The sequence below is a fragment of the Dermacentor variabilis genome, unplaced genomic scaffold, assembly GCF_050947875.1.
Source record: "Dermacentor variabilis isolate Ectoservices unplaced genomic scaffold, ASM5094787v1 scaffold_448, whole genome shotgun sequence".
NCBI lineage: Eukaryota > Metazoa > Arthropoda > Arachnida > Ixodida > Ixodidae > Dermacentor > Dermacentor variabilis.
In genome coordinates, this window is record NW_027460641.1 from 1 (window position 1) to 23,218 (window position 23,218).

The 23,218-nt window shown below is 45.0% G+C and overlaps 1 protein-coding gene across 3 annotated transcripts; it reads right to left on the reverse strand.

The window, feature by feature from the left end:
* Positions 1 to 2,963: 2,963 nt before the first annotated feature.
* Positions 2,964 to 16,641, reverse strand: LOC142569059 (uncharacterized). 3 transcript variants are annotated; one of them, XM_075678571.1, is made up of 4 exons: positions 16,534 to 16,640; positions 15,140 to 15,226; positions 8,783 to 8,996; positions 2,964 to 3,154 (listed from the first exon to the last, which is right to left on the reverse strand). In XM_075678571.1, the coding sequence occupies exons 2-4, from the start codon at positions 15,179 to 15,181 to the stop codon at positions 2,979 to 2,981; spliced, it is 432 nt and encodes a 143-aa protein (XP_075534686.1). In that variant the 5' UTR covers positions 15,182 to 15,226; positions 16,534 to 16,640; the 3' UTR covers positions 2,964 to 2,978. The 3 variants fall into 3 exon arrangements, 2 of the variants coding, with proteins under 2 accessions (XP_075534686.1, XP_075534685.1); XM_075678570.1 differs by lacking the exon at positions 16,534 to 16,640 and adding an exon at positions 15,945 to 16,017; XR_012825630.1 differs by having other exon boundaries at positions 2,989 to 3,154; positions 15,127 to 15,226; positions 16,534 to 16,641.
* Between the last annotated feature and the right edge of the window lie 6,577 nt (positions 16,642 to 23,218).

Consider the following 23,218-nt stretch of genomic DNA (forward strand, 5'->3'; position numbering starts at 1 on the left):
TGCTTAAAACGCGTTTTGGCACAAATCCATGTGCGGGTGCTAAAAAGAGCAGCATCGGCATGCTTTTCACGTCGTTTGGTAGAAATCCACGTGCGCGTTCTGCCAAAAGCACCATTTGCATGCATATCGTGTGGTTTTGCAGAAAACTGCGTCCGCGTCTACCAAAAGATGCATGTGCATGCTTAACACGCGTTTTGGCACAAATCCATGTGCAGGTGCTAAAAAGAGCAGCATCGGCATGCTTTTCACGTCGTTTGGTAGAAATCCACGTGCGCGTTCTGCCAAAAGCACCATTTGCATGCATATCGTGTGGTTTTGCAGAAAACTGCGTCCGCGTCTACCAAAAGATGCATGTGCATGCTTAAAACGCGTTTTGGCACAAATCCATGTGCGGGTGCTAAAAAGAGCAGCATCGGCATGCTTTTCACGTCGTTTGGTAGAAATCCACGTGCGCGTTCTGCCAAAAGCACCATTTGCATGCATATCGTGTGGTTTTGCAGAAAACTGCGACCGCGTCTACCAAAAGATGCATGTGCATGCTTAAAACGCGTTTTCGCACAAATCCATGTGCGGGTGCTAAAAAGAGCAGCATCGGCATGCTTTTCACGTCGTTTGGAAGAAATCCACGTGCGCGTTCTGCCAAAAGCACCATTTGAATGCATATCGTGTGGTTTTGCAGAAAACTGCGTCCGCGTCTACCAAAAGATGCATGTGCATGCTTAACACGCGTTTTGGCACAAATCCATGTGCCGGTGCTAAAAAGAGCAGCATCGGCAGGCTTTTCACGTCGTTTGGTAGAAATCCACGTGCGCGTTCTGCCAAAAGCACCATTTGCATGCATATCGTGTGGTTTTGCAGAAAACTGCGTCCGCGTCTACCAAAAGATGCATGTGCATGCTTAACACGCGTTTTGGCACAAATCCATGTGCGGGTGCTAAAAAGAGCAGCATCGGCATGCTTTTCACGTCGTTTGGTAGAAATCCACGTGCGCGTTCTGCCAAAAGCACCATTTGCATGCATATCGTGTGGTATTGCAGAAAACTGCGTCCGCTTCTACCAAAAGATGCATGTGCATGCTTAAAACGCGTTTTGGCACAAATCCATGTGCGGGTGCTAAAAAGAGCAGCATCGGCATGCTTTTCACGTCGTTTGGTAGAAATCCACGTGCGCGTTCTGCCAAAAGCACCATTTGCATGCATATCGTGCGGTATTGCAGAAAACTGCGTCCGCGTCTACCAAAAGATGCATGTGCATGCTTAAAACGCGTTTTGGCACAAATCCATGTGCGGGTGCTAAAAAGAGCAGCATCGGCATGCTTTTCACGTCGTTTGGTAGAAATCCACGTGCGCGTTCTGCCAAAAGCACCATTTGCATGCATATCGTGTGGTTTTGCAGAAAACTGCGTCCGCGTCTACCAAAAGATGCATGTGCATGCTTAAAACGCGTTTTGGCACAAATCCATGTGCGGGTGCTAAAAAGAGCAGCATCGGCATGCTTTTCACGTCGTTTGGTAGAAATCCACGTGCGCGTTCTGCCAAAAGCACCATTTGCATGCATATCATGCGGTTTTGCAGAAAACTGCGTCCGCGTCTACCGAAAGATGCATGTGCATGCTTAAAACGCGTTTTGGCACAAATCCATGTGCAGGTGCTAAAAAGAGCAGCATCGGCATGCTTTTCACGTCGTTTGGTAGAAATCCACGTGCGCGTTCTGCCAAAAGCACCATTTGCATGCATATCGTGTGGTTTTGCAGAAAACTGCGTCCGCGTCTACCAAAAGATGCATGTGCATGCTTAAAACGCGTTTTGGCACAAATCCATGTGCGGGTGCTAAAAAGAGCAGCATCGGCATGCTTTTCACGTCGTTTGGTAGAAATCCACGTGCGCGTTCTGCCAAAAGCACCATTTGCATGCATATCGTGCGGTTTTGCAGAAAACTGCGTCCGCGTCTACCAAAAGATGCATGTGCATGCTTAAAACGCGTTTTGGCACAAATCCATGTGCGGGTGCTAAAAAGAGCAGCATCGGCATGCTTTTCACGTCGTTTGGTAGAAATCCACGTGCGCGTTCTGCCAAAAGCACCATTTGCATGCATATCGTGTGGTTTTGCAGAAAACTGCGTCCGCGTCTACCAAAAGATGCATGTGCATGCTTAAAACGCGTTTTGGCACAAATCCATGTGCGGGTGCTAAAAAGAGCAGCATCGGCATGCTTTTCACGTCGTTTGGTAGAAATCCACGTGCGCGTTCTGCCAAAAGCACCATTTGCATGCATATCGTGCGGTTTTGCAGAAAACTGCGTCCGCGTCTACCAAAAGATGCATGTGCATGCTTAAAACGCGTTTTGGCACAAATCCATGTGCGGGTGCTAAAAAGAGCAGCATCGGCATGCTTTTCAAGTCGTTTGGTAGAAATCCACGTGCGCGTTCTGCCAAAAGCACCATTTGCATGAATATCGTGTGGTTTTGCAGAAAAGTGCGTCCGCGTCTACCAAAAGATGCATCCCTATTGAAAATTTGCCCGATGCTGGGCATAGTGGAATCCATCATCCATCATCATGGTGGATTATGGTAGTGGGTGGCATGCTGGGTGACGAGTGGCATGGTGGGTGCTGGGTGACATGGTGGGTGACGGGTGGCACGGTGGGTGCTGGGCGGCATGGTGGTTGCTGGGCACGGCGGGTGCTGGGCAGCATGGTGGTTGCTGGGCACAGTGGGTGCTGGGCGGCACGGTGGGTGATGGGTGGCACGGTGGGCACTGGGTTGGATATCATCGTGGGCGCAGCACGTCAAAGGCAAGTTGTGTGATGAATTGAAGGAGCAGCCATTGCCATTCGGAAGCTCATGACGGGTTATCTTTATGTGATGTTGAGTCTTGTGAAGTGTACAGTCTGTATATACATGTTGCCAAGATGCGGCTATTTTCATGCCATAACAAATCAATATGTAAAGCACCATACTACGTAGCATATCATCACACTTTATTGAAAAAGCATCAATGGACTTGCACTGTATTTACTTTTCCACTCGCTTGCTCTGGCGTCCTGCTTGTGTAAAAGAGAGCTCCAAAGGTGCTTTCGCAGGGAAGCAAGGTGGTTCTCCGGATGTGGTGCAGGTGGCATCATTGGATGGTCACTTATGTATTTCGCCAGGCAGTCTAAAAGGAGAGTGCAATAAATATATAAGTAAATTGTTTTTCCAATGATTTCTAGCAATAAGTGAATGAAGGAAATCTGCTCTAATCACTTCAAAAAAAGTTTAAGATAACAAAATGCAGCAAATGTCACACACAAACATGCTACCCAGGACGCAAGCCAGCACAGGTTTATTTGCAGTGAGTATGCATACACATGCATCACATGTTTTGCAGATTTACATGGAATTTTTGTATGTTTTTTGCCAAAGCCACGCCTCTTCTCATCTGGAGGTTGGCTTAACTGCAAAATTTAGACACATGGGAGCTGTACTCAAAGCCTTATGGAGTGGATATTTGGCTTCTGATTTTGCATAATTTGTCTGCTCTTCAACCACCCAAATTCCTGTCAAATTCTGAGAGCCACAATTTGGCTACACTGTCTCTAACGCATGCAGGGGAGCTGCAAGGTGCAAGCTGTCTGATTTGTCCATTCTATCATTTGTTAGCTTTACTTGTTGCTCGTGCAGTTGGTGAGGAAGTCGTAACTTTAGCATTTGCCATATAGGCATAAAAGATTTCATGTAAAAGCTGTATAATGGCTGGCTTGCAAGCTTTATTTAGCTGCAAATGATGGCAACTAATGTTTTAAAGTGAAGCTTTTTTTGCCTCTTCTCCCAACATTACGGGCGCTGCAGCTGCTATGGTCTCTTGTCATGCGTGCCATTGGATTTCTTGCAACATTACTAGATGGCGCTCACCTCTGCACATCCTGACCGGCGCTGCTGCCCCAGCATTTCACCGTTAGTGTGTATTGCACGTGCTGTGCTGGTTTTAATTTCTATGCGAGAAAAATGCAGCTGCTGGGCTGTGATAGTGTAAACATTAGAATCGTCCTTAGTCTGAAGAGAGCGCTTTGAGCTGGAATCTCAACAGTGTGTTGGCCATGTATGTAGAAGGAGCCCATTAACACGCGCCAGCAAGGCGTGCACTCGACGTCGAGGACACCCAGACTTGAAAGAAGTGTCACACAGAACAGGAGCGTCTTCGCTACGCAGTGAAATGTAGTGCAGACCGCGAATTTATGTATACATTGTATACATACAATTACAATAGCTGATTGAAGTATGCACAGCCTCATAATTCAATTAAAGTTTAATATTTCTGCCATGATGTGGTGCGCCATGTGAGGCAATGACAACGCTCCATTCCTTCTCAGAGATTATGAACAATGACTCGCAACAACGCCTCAAGCAAACACATCTCCCTGTGTGTTCTGTGGGCTATGCAGACAAACAGAAGTGGTGCATGCAAGGTAATGCTTAACATCAACTCGCCACTTTCGTATTGGACTAAACACTGAAAAAATTACAAACTTGCCACTAACATCACCGTTAATTATTGTCAATCAAAGCAAACAATGTGTGCTTCGTGTACATCGATTCTCACAGTGCATGGGATCTGCCATTTTTTTTCTACTTTTCAATCTCCATATTGCTACTTTGCTAAGGTAACCTACATCTTCAATGTAAAAAAAGCCCAAAGAAGCATCTTAACGTAATACAGAGCAATCTTTCATGCTCGTCTGTTTAAAAAAAACATATTTATGTAGGAAATGAAATCTTCGGCAGAGTGTTGATGCGACTACAAGAGTACCTGGTACTTTGATCCATAAAACAATTGAATCTTGGCAGAAGAATGCCAGTTACAGCCACACTATACAGTCCTTTCTAATCCAGGCTGGCGGAAAGCGCTGGAATTCCGCATGATGCCCAGCACCTTGCTTTTCTTGGCACCGACAAGAGGCATGAAAATTTTAGGATGCTTTGCGTAGAACAAGATCAGCTATGCAGATCAGAGCGTACATGCGACTAATGTTCGAGGTGCTTTCTTTGTGTAGCAGTTCTTTCCTCATTCTTATGCTTAAATAAAATGAGATCACTGAAAGTATGCCGAAAGTGCTGATAGGCCATGTCTTACAAACTTCAATAATCAGAACATCTAAAATCAAGAAAGCGGCTGACAGATGGAATAGCACACAGTAATATGAAGGTTATAAACATGGATGAGGTGCCTCAGAAAGGCTGACCAACTTTTGAGCTATCTTCGTCAAAAGTGGCCTGGTCAGCCTTGCCATGTTAGTTTTAAAGGACTAGTAGGGTGACATCACGTGCAGTTGTTGTCAGTGGCAGCTGGTTGTAAAGGGAGAGACTTTAAAGAGAATGAGCGCTGTCGTCTGACGTCTGTAAGCATGGTTCCTAAGACGAGGGCACAAGACCGTGAGAATAGGAAGGCGGCGAGAAAAGAAACAAAAGAAAAGGAGAAAAAAAGAGATGCCAAGAGGCAAAAAAAGAAAGACAAGAAAAAGAAGGGCATGGGAGCGTGTTAAGGAAGTGAGGGGTTAGGGAGCATTCAGGAGTGTCATTGGCGGCATCTTTCTGCCGTTTTAGAAGAACTGGTCAGGCGGTCAGTGTGCGAGTAACAAAAAAGACCCCAAAAGATATCAGTTGAAAGAATGACTTGAGTAGCGTAGCAGCAACGCGTCGGGTAATGTTGAAGAAATTAAGATGGCGACAAGGAGTCTGGGATGCAATGTATGTGGTAGCTGGCAGGCAGAGGCATGGTGTTTTAGGGATGTCAGCCTCAGTAGCTCAACGCAGGTGTCGTCACAGTGGTATATAGAGCTGGTGATACCCTGTGTGACTGATGCGCAGAAAAACGTATCCTGGCATCTGGGATTTTGGATTGTGGTGGTGAGGGTGTTCAAAAAATATGATAGAAAACAGACAAAAGGGGGGAACTGAAAGGGGAATAACAAATAGGAGGGTTACATGAGCAAAAGCGGGCAGAGGCAGGTGTGCATGGGAAAAGGGGTCATACAGTTGATATAAACATTAAAACACGAAAGAATATATTAAATTGAGTAGTAAGCAGGTAAAAATTAGAAACGGTGGAATAGGTGAGGTTAAGAATTAAGTTTAGCTGGTGGCACAATGTGTTTTGCGCCTTGGTTGATGACATGAGGCTTTCCGATTTAAGTTACAGCTTTAAAGTCTTTAAAGATTCTAAGTTGCTGTGTTAAATTGATTCCCATTGGATGTAGGCATTTAAACTTGTGTATGAGGTATGATTCCAGATATTTCCTCTAGCGAGGTGAGCGGAAATTTGTAGTCTATAGAGCCTTGCTTTGTCACATATGACATGTTCATTGAAGTGGCTGGCTACTCCTTTAGGTAAATTGTTTTGTATCTGCGCGGTGACCGTTCAGTCTTTTATGATTTTATTGTCCTGTCTCACCTATGTATTATTTGCTACAACTGGCACATTCTAGACAGTAGACTACATTGCTTGATGTGCAGATGAAACTCGAAGTTACGTTGTTTGAGTAATTTGATGCTGTACTTATTACTGTAGTAGCAGATTAAATATGTTTGCATGTAGAGCACCCGGGCGGCCACAGGGACTGGTTCCTAACTTCGTTGTTTTTAGTTTGGCACATACAAGAATATCCTTAATATTATAGTGTTGCATCTCAAGACTACTCTGGGCAGGGCGGGAAAAATCTTGTTTCTGGTTGCTGGTGAGAATTGGGTAGTATTTATTGAGGATGTTGTTCATGTTTGGGAGTGTGAGAATTTAGTAGTAAGAAGAGGCGCTGTTCTTGTGATCCTAGGGTGGGGCTTGAGCACGTCGGCTCAGTCAAGTTTGGTTGCATCGGTGCAGGCTTTCTGAAGGGCACTCTTTGGGTGGTTCCCGTTTGATAGGGTTTCTTTAGGGTGATCAAGTCTATCTATGTAGTCTTGGTTTTCAACACACATGTGACGTAGCCATGTGCTTGGCCTTTAAAGATGCCTTCTTTGCAATGTGGCTTGATGGTGGCTTGTATATTCTAGGTACTGTTGTTTGTCAAAAGGTTTCCATACAGCATTGTCATTAGTGTCCCAGTGTCAATGTATATTGTTTAGTCCAGAAAGTTTATGCGCTCCACTGAAGATTTTGATGCGAATTTTATTGTTGGCTGAAAAGAATTTAGAAATCCTACATATTTATCTAGGCTGTCTTGAACATGTCACCATATTATGAATATGTCGTCTATGTATCGTAGGTATGTGTGGGGCCTGTCAGTGCAGCGCAATAGGAAGTCTGTAGAATCCCCGTAAATATGTTCGCATAAATATGTTTTCCCATGTACATCTGCTTCCGCCCGCTTTTGCTCATGCCACCCTCTTATTTGTTATTCCAGTTTCAGTTCACCCCCATATTTGTCTGTTCTTTATTCTATTTTTTCGAAACACCCTCACCAACATATTCCAAAATCCCAGGCGCCAGGATACCTTCTTCGGTGCCTCAGCCACACAGGGTATCGCCACTTCTGCATACCGCTGTGACGACACCTACGTTCAGCTACTGGGACTAACGTCCCTAGAAAGACCGTGCCGCTGCCTTCCAGCTACCCTATGCACTGCATTCCAGACTCCTTGCTGCCATCTTAACTCCTTCTAAATTATCCGACGCATTGCTGCTATGCTACTCAAGTCATTCTTTCAACTAATGTCTTTTCGGGTTGTTTTTGTTACTCGAGCACTGACCGCCTCACCGGCTCCTTTAAAGCCACAAGAACATGCTGCCAAAGACACCCCTGAATGCTCCCTAACCTCTTGCTTCCCTAACACCTTCCTATGCCCTTCTTTTTCTTTTCTTGTTCTTTCTTTCCCTCTTGGTCTCTTTTTTTTCTCCTTTTCTCCCCGCCTTCCCACTCCCACTATTGTTCCTACGTCTTAGGAATCATGCTTACAGACATCAGGTGACCGCGCTCATTCTCCTTCAAGTCTCTCCCTTTACAACCAGCCACTCCCGACAACTGCATGTGACGTCACTCTACTAACACTTTAAAACCAACATGCCGAGGATGACGAGGCAGCCTTTGAGAAGATAGGTCCTCCTAACGAAACGTTGGCCACCCTTTCCGAGGCACTTTATCCCTGTTTATAACTTTTACATCCCAATAATCAGAATAGTGTTTTGAAATTGCATGGCTGTGAATGCTGCAGATTGTAAAGCAGCACATCAGTTGACCACAGTCAACACTTTGGACGGCAGTAGTTTAAAAAGCTTCTTTTAGACCATACAATTTGCCAAGCTGTGTCGGAACCCAATTTTCTTGAGAAGCATTATTTCAAAAAAGTGAAATGAAAGCTGCAGCGTGAAAACCTACAATAACGCATGCCAAGTCTACATTAGAAATTTCAAAGACAATGAGGTGCTTAAATGTTCACTTCTGTTAAGACAACGAGCAGCAGGTGAATGCAAGCTATCAAGGTCCTGTCAAAATTAACCGCTCGTGTAGCCACCCGACTTTCTTGATTGTTTTTAATTCAAACTGATTATGGGGGAAACTTTGTGGGTGATTTTCGCCGGAAACCCATATCCCGAAATTATCTTGTGCTGTTTTTCATACCCACAGAGACATTTAAATTGTGTGTCGAGACACAGTGCATATACAGCAGAAGAAAAAGATATAATATATAGGCACTTGCGTCATTCTTGCTTTGCCATTTCTTGTCGCTCTGTATACATCATGTAATGCTAACTCATTCAGATAACTTGTAGATATGCAGTTATGTTTCTCAATTGAGGTGACTGTTGACTTACTCTTCAAAGCAGCCACTTTCTCCGGTGTTGCCGGAAGCTTCCAAGATGCGCGGCACATTGTCCGGCAGGCCTGTCCAGTCAGGCTGCTTTCACCTGCTTGCACTGGTGTCCACAGGTGCCATGCCACCTCTAATGGGCACTTTCCGTCGGAAGCAGACTTGAATATGTAATGCCACTTGTTGAGTGGCATCACAAATCCCACACCAATCTGTACCTGCAATAGATACGAAGTGTTTTTTTCCTGAGCAGTATTCTTAACGCTAAAACGCACTTGTATAAAACAATATGATATAGGTTAATTAGATCCGTCAATTTCTGATGCAACTCTATAATTTCCTATTTCTGCCCCTCGAACAAGTTTAAAAAAAACTGGGGTTAAACCCAACCTCACCAAGAAATTCATTTTTGTGTAAAGGATTAAACTAATAAAATTTTCCCATTTTAAGGGCAGCAAACACTCATATTTCGTACAGTCTAACCTTGCAATAATAAAATTAACAGAGAAAGCGAAACAATTGATTCAAATAGGCGCACCGCCATGCAGAGAACAGTGCAAGAACGAGTGACGTCAAGGCCTCCAAGATTGCAGTGTCACACGGAGAACAGTGCAGCACGTTACCTAGAGACCTACGCGCGCCAGTCTCCAAAATCCACCACCATCACACACTACATGGCCTTGTTCTAAAGAACATTGGAGACATGCCTTGAAAGTAAGATTACCCTTGCATGGTTGAAAACAAGTGAATTCCCTTGTGGGCTCTGAAAACCACTCGCACCACTCACTCATCTCAGCAGTTATATTTTCGTCATGACTAAACTGCAGCGACGAATGCGCCAAGTCCCGTCACAACTTCAAACTTCAGAACTCAGTGTGCACGCTCCTTTTACTGCGACCAGGTTTGAAATGTTTGAAATGTTTGCTGTACTAGCGCTGTACTGTTAGTACAGCGCTAGTACAGCGGCAGCGGAATTCTCTTTAGGGACAATTGCACCTTCTACATCTTTTTGTAGGTTTTTGCGCAATATGTGCGTTGCTGTTTTTTGTCATTAAGCCCTTCAGTTGATGTCTAGCGCCCGTTCAGACTGTCTCTTTGTGTGTGTGTGTGCCCTTGCACTTGTCATAATGTCCAAGTTCAGCTACCACCAACTAGAACTAACTTTTGCATTAATCAGAAGTACATATTAGCACGCTTTATAAAAAGCCAAAGGATTAGCACTATGATGACCGGAAATGAGAAATGGTAAGAATATTCTGGCTGAAAACAACATTTCATGTTTATCAACACTGACGGGCAAGTAATTAAGAAAGTTGGTGTACGTTAATGTTTACCTTTTGAGTGATACAAGGGACAGAAAGAAGACAACAAGACACAAAAGCTACCAATTCAACATTAATTTTGGTGCAAAAATTTAAGATAATATTTATACTGCGTGTGCCCTTGCACTGCACAAGCGATCTTTTAAGACAAAGGGCACAGGTTGCAATACAAATGTACAAAATCATGATAAACAGTACTTGCATAAAAATAGAACAAATAAGCACGGAGTGATCACTATTCCGTGTCATTTAGAGAGTATTCCTCTTTGTAATGCGATCATAATGAGCACTGGCTGACAGATGTCCCTCTTTTTTAAATGGTATGCCTCAGTGATATTGTTGATCAATCGGTTGCCTTAAGTAAACAAAAGAGATGAACAATCTAAATCTGGCGTACATCACCAGTTGTGTCAATGCATTGTCAAGTGGGACGAGCATGCTTGTCCCTTGAGTGAATAATGGTGCTCTCCTGGGCACATGCTTATACAGCGGCCAGTCTGCCCAATGTACAAGACCGTCTATTCTTAGTACGAAGATGGTGCAGAGTGGCCGAACTCCGCGGATTGCCAGCGCGCATTGCATGGCTGTGCAACGGAGCTAAGCGGCGCAGGCGCACGGGGGCTTAGAGGTGGGACTTCATGTCATGTGTCATCCGCTAAAGCATGGCGTGCTCCCGCACTTTAGCAGATGACACGAAGCTCCACATCCCCCCTGCGCCATGCACGCTGGCACTCCGCGGGGCGTGGTCACGCTGAGTCGTGTTCGTGCCAAGAGTTGACGACCCTGTGCATTTGACCAAACATACACATGAACAGAGGCATAGAATACACTACTAATGACGGACACAAGACATATTTAGTGGTAATTTATACAAATCTCCTTTGCCTGGACGCCTTTCTCAATGCGCTTGTGGAATGCTATGCACACATATTTCGAGAGAAAAAATAAAGTAGGCAGGTATGCCGCACAGTCCACAAGTGAACTGAGAAAAGCGAGCAGGCAAGCGAGGTACGCTTGGTTAAACATACCACGAAATACGTCTAGTGTGTGTTAGGGGCAGTGTACTGCATTCCAATGTTAGGAAGCTGACAGGCCAGGAACTAAATATGTACCAAAGAAATCACCACATTTTACTGAGAAGACCGGCATGCTCGTCTGACTTGGCCGTGCATTGCCGCGATAGGGCTTTAGGCCAGATTAAATTAGTTTATCTGTTTCCACCCACGGTGAAAAATTGACAAGAGAAATCAGAGAGGCATACCACAAGACGTGTGAGCAAGCCCCCATTATGAATGCATGAAAAAAGGCGTCCTTTCTAGATGACAAGGGATAGAAATTAGTCTGACTATTCACCTTTTTTTACGCAAATACTGTTTATTGTGATTTTTTGCCTTTGTATTACAACTCACATTTTCCTTCTGAAGGAACTTGTGCACAATATAAGCACACATTCAGTGTTATTTTTATTCCTTCTATCAAAATATTCAGTCATCACTGGTCATGTTGTATGGTCTCCCTTCCTTCACTGTGTAAATTTTGTCCTCAAGTTATATGAACTGACTGGCAAACTCAAAACGACACTACAAATTTCACCTAGAGGATACGGCTGGTTCTCAGAAAATGCACCAATACGGCGACAGGTGTCTGTTGGCACACTGTAGCAATAATGGGTGGAAGCTACCTTTGACATTGCTGCAATACATCAGTTGTCACATGGCTACAACCTTTAAGAAACAACAGAAATGTAAGTGCACAGCAAAAACAAGCAGGTTCATCAACCACAAATTTGACTTCAGCAGCCAGAACATAGACAGTTTCATGTAGCTAAAGCATTAGCTAATATGTGGAAAATACATGCACAAGCACCCTTAGCTTGAGATACCTGCATACCAACATAAAACCATGAGTTGCAGTGCATATGATGCTTGTTCTTGACACTAGTATTTTGTGAAAAATACTTTTTGGATTACGTACCATGCTTTCAATTCATTTGCCCAGTAATCAAAGGCTTTTGACAGCATTACACTTTGTACTTGCTAGTTGAAAATATTCTCACGTGAACAGCACCAAGCAGAATAAATAGAAAACTGCCCACTGTGCTAACCAAATATGTGGAGAGACCCAAAGTAATAGAATTATTTCTGGACCGCTGTAGACTTAGAGCTTGTTGGCTGATAGTCACTATTAAAATTACACCACTGCCAAGCAGATGTTCTGTGTGGTGCTGTTGAAATCAAGTTCACATGATGAGCAACATAGCAATAACCAGCAAATGCTTTAGCAATAGCGAGCAGGCAATCTTGCATGTGCAAAACTGCATGCTTATTTAATGATAGTGCATCAATAGACTGAACTATGTACCAACTATGTGGTCTATGCAGTATAGACAAAGTCGAAAACGATGCAACTGGACACAGACTCTGCCACAATGCCTACTTGCATGAATGGGTATAGCTTAAGAAGAATATAAATAAATGTAGAGAAAGAAAGCAAGCTTACTAGAAAACTCTTCACTGCTGTAGTACTTACAGCACAGTGAATACTGGCCTTCATTTACCATTTAAAGAAATTCAAGCTCGTGTCTATTGTTCTGGGAACTTGAGAAATAATTGTGAAAAAATGTAGAAGGTTGGGCTAGTTGGCGTTGACACAGCTCCTGTGACATAGTTACTAGCACAAACAAGGCGTACGGAATAAAGGTCGGACTAGCCAAAGCGGTAGACTTCAACTGACAAGCTTTATTCAGAAGAAACATGCAAACAGGCCACCGCATGCTCAGTTAATTTGGAGACAGATGCACAAACGAATGTGCCACATAGGGGATAACGAAATGCACATAGAAGCTGATAAGCATCCACAAGAAGCCATTACAAAGCATTCACCAGATTTTTCTGAAGACACAACACTTATTTATTAGCTGGTACCAGTGATGGAGTGCTTATGCATTCATCAGCAGCTTTCGAAATGCAAAACACCTCAAACATTTCCCTATATAACTGCCTGGCAAACTGACTGAGCACTTGTGTGCTGTGAAAACATGGGGAGCACTTATGGGTACTTTAACAGTGATCAGCCAAGTAGCCAGCGCCTGTGAGAGCATTTACAGCATTCCGGTACTCCCCAAGCCACTCATTCAGGCACCTGTTTGTTCAATATACCACTTTCCACAGGGAAGTGCAATGTAGCATACCACCACTACATTTCAGTTAACAAAGCAGGTGACATGCTCCTTAGTGCATGTACTTTGACGCCCGGCAATGTTTACCAACTTGCATATTCTTGTGAGCATTAAAATGCCTACACCAAACTTGTTCGCCACCTTTCTTCTAGGCGGTGGGACACCCTGTGTATGTATGGCAGAGCTGCACGGCTACCACTGGGACATGCGTTACTGCACGTCCAGTGGGCAATGTGGTAGTGCTAATGACTTTCTTGTTGTGCTGGCTTTGCTGTTAAAACATTGTGGGTGTTTTCGAACAGTGTTCAGTAGGACTCAAGTTCACACATGAGTTGCCAGAAGATGATCACCTGCAATCATTCGATATTCGTATAATTTTAAATCATACTTTCCTTATTATATATACTCTCTTAGGAAAACGAAGCCCTTGCTCGACTACCGTTTGGCATACTCCATGTTAAAGGATGCATAGCTCCTAGCTGCCCGAGAGCTGTTCTGGTTAAATCTTGTGCACCAGGTTTCCTGCAGCGCTCAGCAACAAGCGAGCCATTTATGTAGGGCCAGGTATCTCGATAACACTTTGGTGTCAACTACTGGGAGCCTCATTAAAGAGGTAAAAACAGATCTGGCAGCTGCTCGGTGCAATAACGCACGTGCCAGTGGGCGCCCTGTGGCTGTGCCATCTGTACATAGGGTGTCCCACCACCTAAACAATGTGGCAAACCAGTGCAGTGTAGGTGTTTTCTTCAGCGCCACTAGAGCTCGCAAGAATGTGCAGGTTGGTAAGCAACGCCGGGAATCAGGGTACATGCACTAGGGAGCATGTCACCCACTTTTTGAACTGCAATGTGGGGGTGGTATACAAGATTTCACTTCCCTGTAGAAAGTGCTGTATTGGACAAAAGGGCAGGTTCTTGAATGAGAGGCTTAGGGAGCGCCGGAACGCTGTAAACACTCTAGCAGGCACTGCCCATTTGGCTGACCACTGCCGAAGATGTGCTCGTAAAGGCTACCTGTGTTTTCAAAACAAGCAAGTGCTCAGACGGTTTGGCAGGCAGTTAGATAAGGAAATATTTGGTGTTTGGCATTTCAAAGGCTGATGATGAATGTGTAAGCACTCCTTCACTGGAACTCACTGATAAAGGAGTGTTTGTTGTACCTTGAGAAGAACCTGCTGAATGCTTTGTAATGGTTTGTTGTGGGCAGTATTGGCTTTGTTGCGCATTTGGTTTCCTCCCATGTGGAACATTTATTTATGCATCTGTCTGCAGATATTTTTGAGCATAAGGTGGGGCCTCATTGCGTGTTTTCTGAATAAAGCTTGTAAGTTGAAGTCTAGTGCACTGTCTTGTCCAACTTTTTTCAATTAGTCTTGTTCGTGCAAGTAAACCTCACAATAATTGTAATACCAATGTTAAACAATGGTAAGCATGCTGCATGCTTAGACCTGTGACATATTTGGCCCATTACACTTTTAATCCTTACGTGTGCAGAAACTGCACAAGCGTGTAGCCTAAACGAAAAAAAAAGTGGATATAAAAGGTGTAACACAGGAAAGTTTCAAATCAATAAAACAAAATAACAAGAGGTAGATATAATGTGTACTAAGCAAAATAAAATGTAACGTGCAGTCAAGTGATTGATGCAAGAAAAAATAAACCTCAAGACATGTTAGGTCTAGTTTTAAAGTGAACAAGGTAATGTGTACATAATGTCTACAGACACAAATAAGCAGCAAGTTGAATAAAGTTGAGCAGATATTTAGCCTATTTAGTAAGCACTGCTGAGTAATATGTCCATAAACTTATTGACGAATGATACCGAGATCCTTCTTTTGCAAACACATACACTTCAGTCATACCTGACCAGACCATCCGATTACACACAGTGCTGCTGCAGCCATAGCTCCTCCCTGACGTGGACACTGTTGTTGGTCACGGCCTTGCCCCTGCAAGATAGGTTCTGTGTTAACTTGTAGCAGTGTCACTTTAAAGAAGTCGTTGTGAACACATGCGAGGAGCACAGAAAAAGTCACAAAAACAATGTTTGCACCACTGCAGGGTGGGAACAGAGCACAAGGTCAAAGTTACTGATGAATATTGTGATAATAGGGACCTCTTCATGACAATAAAATTTTTAAGACCTACAGCTACAGTACATTACAAACAAATGTTTGTTTACGTAACAATTCATTTTTTTTTCTATCAGTTAAGCAACTTTCCCTTGTCATCTCTAGTTATGTCAAAGTTATGTCAAAACACCTTGTCTCAAAACGTAAGCTGTAGTAGTAGCAAGCCGTAATTGCTTAAATTTTTTTGCCCGAACCCTATGAGGGAGATTTTGTGCGCGACGGTTTTGAGCGAGAAAACGGGCCGTCGCGCGAACATATCGCTCGTTCTTTGTCGCCTGGTTCTGGAAATCTAGAATTCGTCGCTCGTCGCCCAGAAGTGCTATGAGCGAACAGACAATAGCGCGAAGCCGGAATTGTACATCAGTCGAGTACTACCGCTTGTTGCACGGAACAAGCAAACGACTATTTTGATACGTGCAAGGTTAAGAACCTACTGCAAGACTTTAAAGAAATGTTTTACGCTGCTCCTTTGAGTAAAACACAGCAAACTAAATTAATAAAGCACACTTTTGGCGCGTATTTGCTGCCCTCATACCGGCAACACCGGGGAGACGGCTCTCAATGTCGTCGCTCGCATAGGGTACGACTTGTACGGAACGAGCTAGCGCGACACCTATCTACATCGCGTCTCTGTCGCGCGCAAGACCGCTCGCATGGGGTACGACTTGTAGGGAACGAGCGAGCGCGACAACCATCTACATCGCGTCGCTGTCGCGCGCAAGATCACTTGCATGGTGTTTATACTTTTTCCCAATAACTGCTCACAAACCGACAACCGCGTAAACAGACATTATTTTCAACCTCGAAGCATAAGTAAGAGAGGAAACGTCATTGCAGTAAGAATAGGTAAAGAGGCAGATGAGTCTTTATTATCCAACTTTAGCAGAAAAGTGGCAGCTCGCGCAAATGAGGACTGTTGCCGAACCTAATCCCTCTCACCGGAAGGAAGCGCTCACCAAGACTTTCAATTCAGCATTAAGCCAATAAACTTGGGCAAGCAAATTATGTCAACCAACGCTCAGCAAGCATCGGCACAGTCAATGTCGTCGCGGGAGTTCGATTTCTTACGCTCGCAAGGCACTCTAGGCACACACGAGAAGCAAGCACAGCATGCGTGTACTCACCTTTTAAATGGTACGATGCGGTCGAAAAGCGCCCTCCAAGTTGCCGGAGCTGCAAAGTTATTCCCGCATACATGCAGCTGCGTAGTGGACGACCTGCGGAACGTTAATAATGCGCATCATTTCTTTGCGGCGCCCACCGAACTCTCCACAACCACCACGGACAAAGGGAACGCACTCCATGACATGAAAATCGTTGGTCCACGTTTGCCTGGCGCACCACGCATACCGCGAGTTTGCAGCGAGACACAAGCTATCTTCTGGCACTTTTGTGCACGCGAACTATGTCGCAATTCATTACAGCAAACGCAAAAACACGATCAAACAAACACATCGTAGCAACTCGTACGACCGACAGCACATGTAAACAAGAGAGCAAGATTGGTGGATGGATACTATGAGCAACCACTTTGAAACGGGGTGGTGGGTAGCGCCACCTGTGAAATTGGGAGTTTGGTTGGCCTCCACTATGACTAAAATAATAACCAGCACACACTCGCTTTGTGCCTTGTTGCGCGCAACTGCATATAGATGTTGCAATACATAAACAACCATCGCACAGTTTATATTATCCGCTATACTTTAGCGCAGAAAGAAATTCTATGACGTGTTTTCGATTTCCAGGAGCTTCCGTCGCATGCGGGCAGTAAAAAGATGGCCTTCGAGATTCGCGTATGCCATTCTTAGGAAGCCTTCTCTGGGCTGTAATTTGAAGAAATATATATAAAAAGGTTTAGTAAACAAGAAAAAAAAAAGGTGTGGAAAGTGAGGGGGTGGAGCCCCTAGCCCAGAACTCCACTGGCTTGTGCGGTCCGCCGTGCCTGGTCGAGGCTGGCGAGCCAAGTCTCCCATTGCTCCGTTCCGGAAAGTTTGCCGCCTACTTTCAGCTGTTTTGAAGCCCATCCATGCCCACCCACGACGCCTTGCGCTACTGCCCGTGCAACCTGCGCCGTCACTTCGTTTTAAACGACTTGTTGCTTTCGCCACCCTCTACTGTAGCAATAGAAATTGTTGACATGATCTCGGAGGTACACGTCCAGTGTGCGATGTTTCCGTGCGCGTTGTAACTTATTCAGTCAGAAAGCATCAAATCTACGAGAATTAATCGCTCGTGTGGCGCGGGTTACACCCGTGTCATCCGCATTGCTTTCGTTTTGGTGTGGTGAATGTGTGCGTATTGCGCTCCTGTCGTGCATGCCTTCTGTATTTATCGTGCGGCGCACGAATATTCCTGGAAAAAACCGCATGTCTCTGCCGCGTGAATGTGTCCTATGTGGTGGTGCCAGAAATGTGCGGCGGTGTACAATATGTTCGCAGCCAAGTGCTACCGTGCATTCCAGCGAATAGACGCGGCTGCTTATGCACGGTTTTATTCAGTGTTTCTTCATTAGCTTTGTGATTTACTTGCGTCTGCGATAGAATCCACAAGGTACCCCAGTTGAAGAATTCATGTCGCAACTAGAGAAATTTCTGTTGTACGCAAGAAGTTCCTCACGTTTCCGTAGTTGACAGACATTCCTGACGTTACGACAGAAATTCTGATGTCGCAACAGAAGCATTCTGTCGCGAAAACCAAGATCTCTGAAGTCGCAACAGAAACGTTCTGTCGCGACAACAAGAGTTCTGAAGTCGGAACAACAACTTTCTATCATGACAACGACTCTGACATTACGACAGCAATTCTGACGTCGCAACAGAAACATCCGGTCGCGACGGCCAAGAGTTCTGAAGTCGCAACAGAAGCGCTTTCCGTTGCTGCCCTTTAAAATTGTTTGTCAGTTTCGCATCGGTGGTGTGCACTCTTGCGCGGTATTCAACCGTGCTTCTCTCAAGCCGCCAATGCTGATAGCACCGACACCGGTATTAAAGTCGACGTGGCCAATTGTTATAATTGTGCCGTGACGACGCGGCACCTACCCGCCTCCTCAAAATCGGCCGCTCATCAAAATCATACCATCTGCGGGAATGGCTGCGTATCCGTTTTGTTTTATTTGGTAAGATGTGGCACACAAGCCTGTGGACTTACATGTGCAGTTACACTGTCACATTAGTTAATTTCCCAGAATATTGCAGAAGCTTATGCGAAGCGGAAAAGAAGTTTTCGGTTGTTCCACAAAGTTGCGTGAAAACTTGTCTCGCTCGGGTCTCATTAATCTGGTACAGCGCTGCCGTGAGAAGCCAGTATGCTGTCAGAATGAAGACTCATCCACGAGTGTTTATGTAGCTATTTTGCGTTGAGCACACGAATTATGTGCGCGCTCAAAAGTGTAAAGAGCGAGAGACAACTGTCGAAATTAGCAGTAACAACCCTAACAATGTCCCCGGTCGCCGTTGTCTATTTCTGAATTTCTTATTCAATATGCATATCGTACAGCAAAATCGATGTTCTATCACTCCACGATGTACTACCTGTCGATGGTAACAACACTTGTGCTCTTCTAGAGATGCGGCAGCTGACGCGGTGGAGGGAACCCACATCTTGGCTTTTAAAATACAAATGTAAACAGCAACGGAGACAGTGGTTTTTACTGTTGACACAGCCAAAATGTACGCTGAGAGATAACAGCGCCGTGGTGCAGTGGTAAGATGCTAGGCTCGTGATCCTTAGGTCCCAAGTTCGAGTCCCCGTTGAGAAAATATTTTTTTATACTTTTCTTTTTTTGTACTCAGAAATTTACATTTTCCTGAGGTCTCTCAATTTTAAATTAAATATTGATCAGGTTGTGTTGTTTTTAAAGTGGGACATGACGTCACATTGTGACTGATTTTGTCTTCTTTGCCTTCTTCAATAAGTGTCCTGTTCCTGCTTGACAGTAAAATGCCTCTAGTGGGGTGGAAATATCATAGCACTTAAGCTGTAGAAATCGTACTATAAAGCAAAATTTTTCTTCACTATGTGTTTCACGAACCACCGAGTACACCCACCATTCACCCAGCATGCACACCATTTACCCACCATTTACATTTGACCCAGTACGTACATGCAGTATTCACCCAGCACATCCATCATTCAACCACCATTTCCACAGTTCACCCAGTATGTACCCACCATCCTCCCAGCACGCCCAGCATTCACCCACCATTTACACAGGTCACCCAGTAGTCATCCCACCATCCACCCACTACACCCACCATTCACCCAGCCCGCCCACCATTGAGACAAGTCACCCAGTATGTATCCCACCAATACATCCCACCATCTACCACTGTACCCACCATCCACCCATTATACCCACGATGAATTCCACCATCACCACCAAGTTTTCCATCATGCCCAGCACATTTTACATCATGCCCAGCATAAAATTCATGATGGGCAATGCTGGGATTTTCAATAGGGATGTGCATGCTTAAAACGCGTTTTAGCACAAATCCATGTGCCGGGGCTAAAAAGAGCAGCATCGGCAGGCTTTTCACGTCGTTTGGTAGAAATCCACGTGCGCGTTCTGCCAAAAGCACCATTTGCATGCCCCCGCAGGGGCGTCTGCGTAAGCAGGCGTTTGGTGTGTTGCGACACCACGTACCCGAGCACACGAGGGTTGGACCCTCCCGCGTGTAGCCGTGCGCGGCTTAGCCGTGTCTGGGGAAAAGGGGATCCTGGGGGTTGAGCCGATGCTGGGTGTCTGGACCTTTAAGGCCCCCCGGCGGAGGCAACACACCTCTTCGGCCTCGGCTTCACATAGACGGCACCTCCAGGCTGACCCACCTGGAGGACATCGGCAGTCGCCTTTTCCTGTCCTCCCCTATATCTTTCACTTTCCTATCTCCTTTCTCACAACTCTCCTATCTCCTCATCTCTTCTTGCGTTTTCCCATTTTTTCCTTGGTGGCTAGGGTTAACCTTGTGTGGCGAGCTGTCCTGAGTTCAGCCATATTTGGTTATAGTTGCGCTGTACAGCTGGCGTGGGGTGGACTTGCTCACAAGTTCCTCTCCCGTCCCCTTGTAGGGCTCCATGGTGGGTGGCTGGCACCGCGGCCGAATAATACATTTTTCCCATGGCACCTCCTCTCTCCAAACCAGATCGCCCTCACAAAAGAGGGCGGACCGATGTCACAGCCGATTTTTTTCAGAAAACCAAAGAAATCTTCCCTAAGTATCACGTGATACACAGTGAAAAGCCAGAAAAACCGGCTAGAAAAATATCCCCGTTCACAGTAGCAAGATGTCTGAAAGAAGCCATAGGCACCAACTATAAAGTAACAAAGCTCGCTAGCGGTGACTTACTGCTAGAAATCCAAAGCAAAGCTCAAGTGTGCAAACTTGCTAATATCGTGTCGTTTGAAGACATCCCCGTCTTGATTTCAACCCACAGATCGCTGAACACAGTGCGTGGGGTGATTTCTGAAATTGACTTTTTGGATCTCTCCGAAGAAGAAATGCTAAATGGGCTTTCCGAACAAAATGTCAGCAACGTTCAGAGAATTAAAATAAGAAAAGACAACAAAGAGTTACCTACCAAGCATCTAATTTTGACTTTCACTTGCTGCACACTTCCAGAGACAATTGAAGTTGGGTATACGAAAGTTGCAGTTCGCCCATACATACCGAACCCTCGACGTTGCTTCAACTGTCAGAGATTTGGCCATGGCTCCCAGAGTTGCCGTGGTCGCAAAACCTGCGCGAAATGCGCATCCAAAGACCATGCTTCTGAAATATGCGAAGCAGCACCCCGCTGCGCGAACTGTGAAGGAGAGCATGCTGCATACTCCAGATCTTGTCCCTCATGGAAGAGAGAAAAAGAAATCATTACATTGAAAACAATTGAGAACATTTCATTCAAAGAGGCTAGAAACCGCATCCTAGTTAAAAACACGTTTTCACTGAAACCGAACATGAACTTCGCCGATGTGGTGCGACAGGGCGATCCACCACACCGGCCTCCGGCACCTGCCCAGACCACACATAGTGAGGCTGGGACGGAGCCATCCTCGCCCCCGGTGGGAGCAGCTCACGCTGCTCCACCAGCCGCAAAGCAGGCTATGCCGTCCCTCGAGTTGGCAAGCCTCAAGGCCTCTGCCCACGAGGAGAGGTCTGAAAAAAGTGCCGACGTGCAGTCTGCACGACCCTCCAGCGCCTCTGATGAGGTAATGGAGACGAGCCAGGGTGGTTCCGTGCCGTCAACGTCACAGGGACGGCGGAACTCCTTGGATACTGCGTATAAAGAAAACCCCCGAATCACGGGGCGAAAACCAATTAAACGTATCCCGACCCCACACACATAAATCAATATGGCGTTCCTAATACACTGGAATTGCAGAGGACTCCTAAATAATTTTAGTGATATAAAGGAGATAATAAATTCTTTCTCTCCTGTAGCAATGTGCCTACAGGAAACGAACTTAGGTCCTCAGCATACAAATGTACTAAAAAAATACAAAGTCTTTCGCCGTGACCGAGAGCAAGCAAACAGGCTCTCAGGAGGGGTAGCCATCATTGTACAAAGTGGCATTGCAGCTCGTGAAGTCAAAATAAAAACCAAATTTGAAGCTGTCGCAGCCACTTTGCTCTCATACAAAACGATTACGGTGTGCTCCGTGTATTTAGAACCACACCTAAAAATAACCCTTCATGAGTTAGAGGACCTGTTCCAACAATTACCAGAACCCTATCTGGTAGTTGGGGATTTTAATGCGCATTCCAGTTTTTGGGGAAGCGAGAAAACAGACGTAAGAGGACAAATTATAGAAGATTTTATTTTAAGCAATAATGTTTGTTTGTTGAATTCTGGCAAATCAACATACTGCTCCCCAAGCTCAGGAAACATGAGCTGTATCGATTTATCTTTTAGTTCACCTTGTATTTTTAACGATTTTAAATGGGACGTCATAGATAACCTATATGGAAGCGATCATCTACCAGTTAAAATCACTCTTCCAACCTCACCTGCAATCATTCCAAACAAACCACGACGATGGAAGCTCCAAGCAGCTGACTGGACACTTTTTAGAGAAAAAGCCAATCTAGATGAAGTCTTTTCTGCAGACCTTAGTGTCGATGATCTCAATGAACAACTCACAACGTGTATTTTAGCCGCTGCCCGTTTAGCTATCCCCCAGACTTCAGGAGTGGTGAGACAAAATCACAAGGTGTGGTGGACTCGGGAATGCAGAGAAGCAAAGCGAAAACAAAATAAAGCCTGGGGTGTCCTTCGCCGATATCCCACTCAGGAAAACCTCCTAATCTTTAAAAAGGCACGAGCTAAAGCACGATACGTCCGCCGTAATGCCGAAAAGACGTCATGGCAAGCATACGTTTCATCAATAAATAGCACAGTCACATCAAAAAACATGTGGGAGCAGGTACGTAAGCTCCATGGTAGCTACTCCCCATTTACAATTCCTCTCCTGACAACCCCCGGCATCCAAACAAGTATAGAGGAACAGGCCAACATATTAGGAGAACATTTCGCTGCAGTCTCTAGTTCTTCACACTACACTCAGTCATTTTTAAAATATAAGAACGCGGCTGAAAAGCAAAGGCTTCCGATTAGTGGCAGCACAAATGAGCCATATAATAGTTTAATCACTCATCAAGAAATCACTAGAGTACTGTCTGCCGGGAAACAAACTGCACCAGGGCCCGATGAAATTCATTATGAAATGCTGGCACATCTCTCCGAATCCGCTATAAATGCACTTCTGAATTTTTTTAACAAGATACTGTTACAAGGGAAAATACCGGAGGCCTG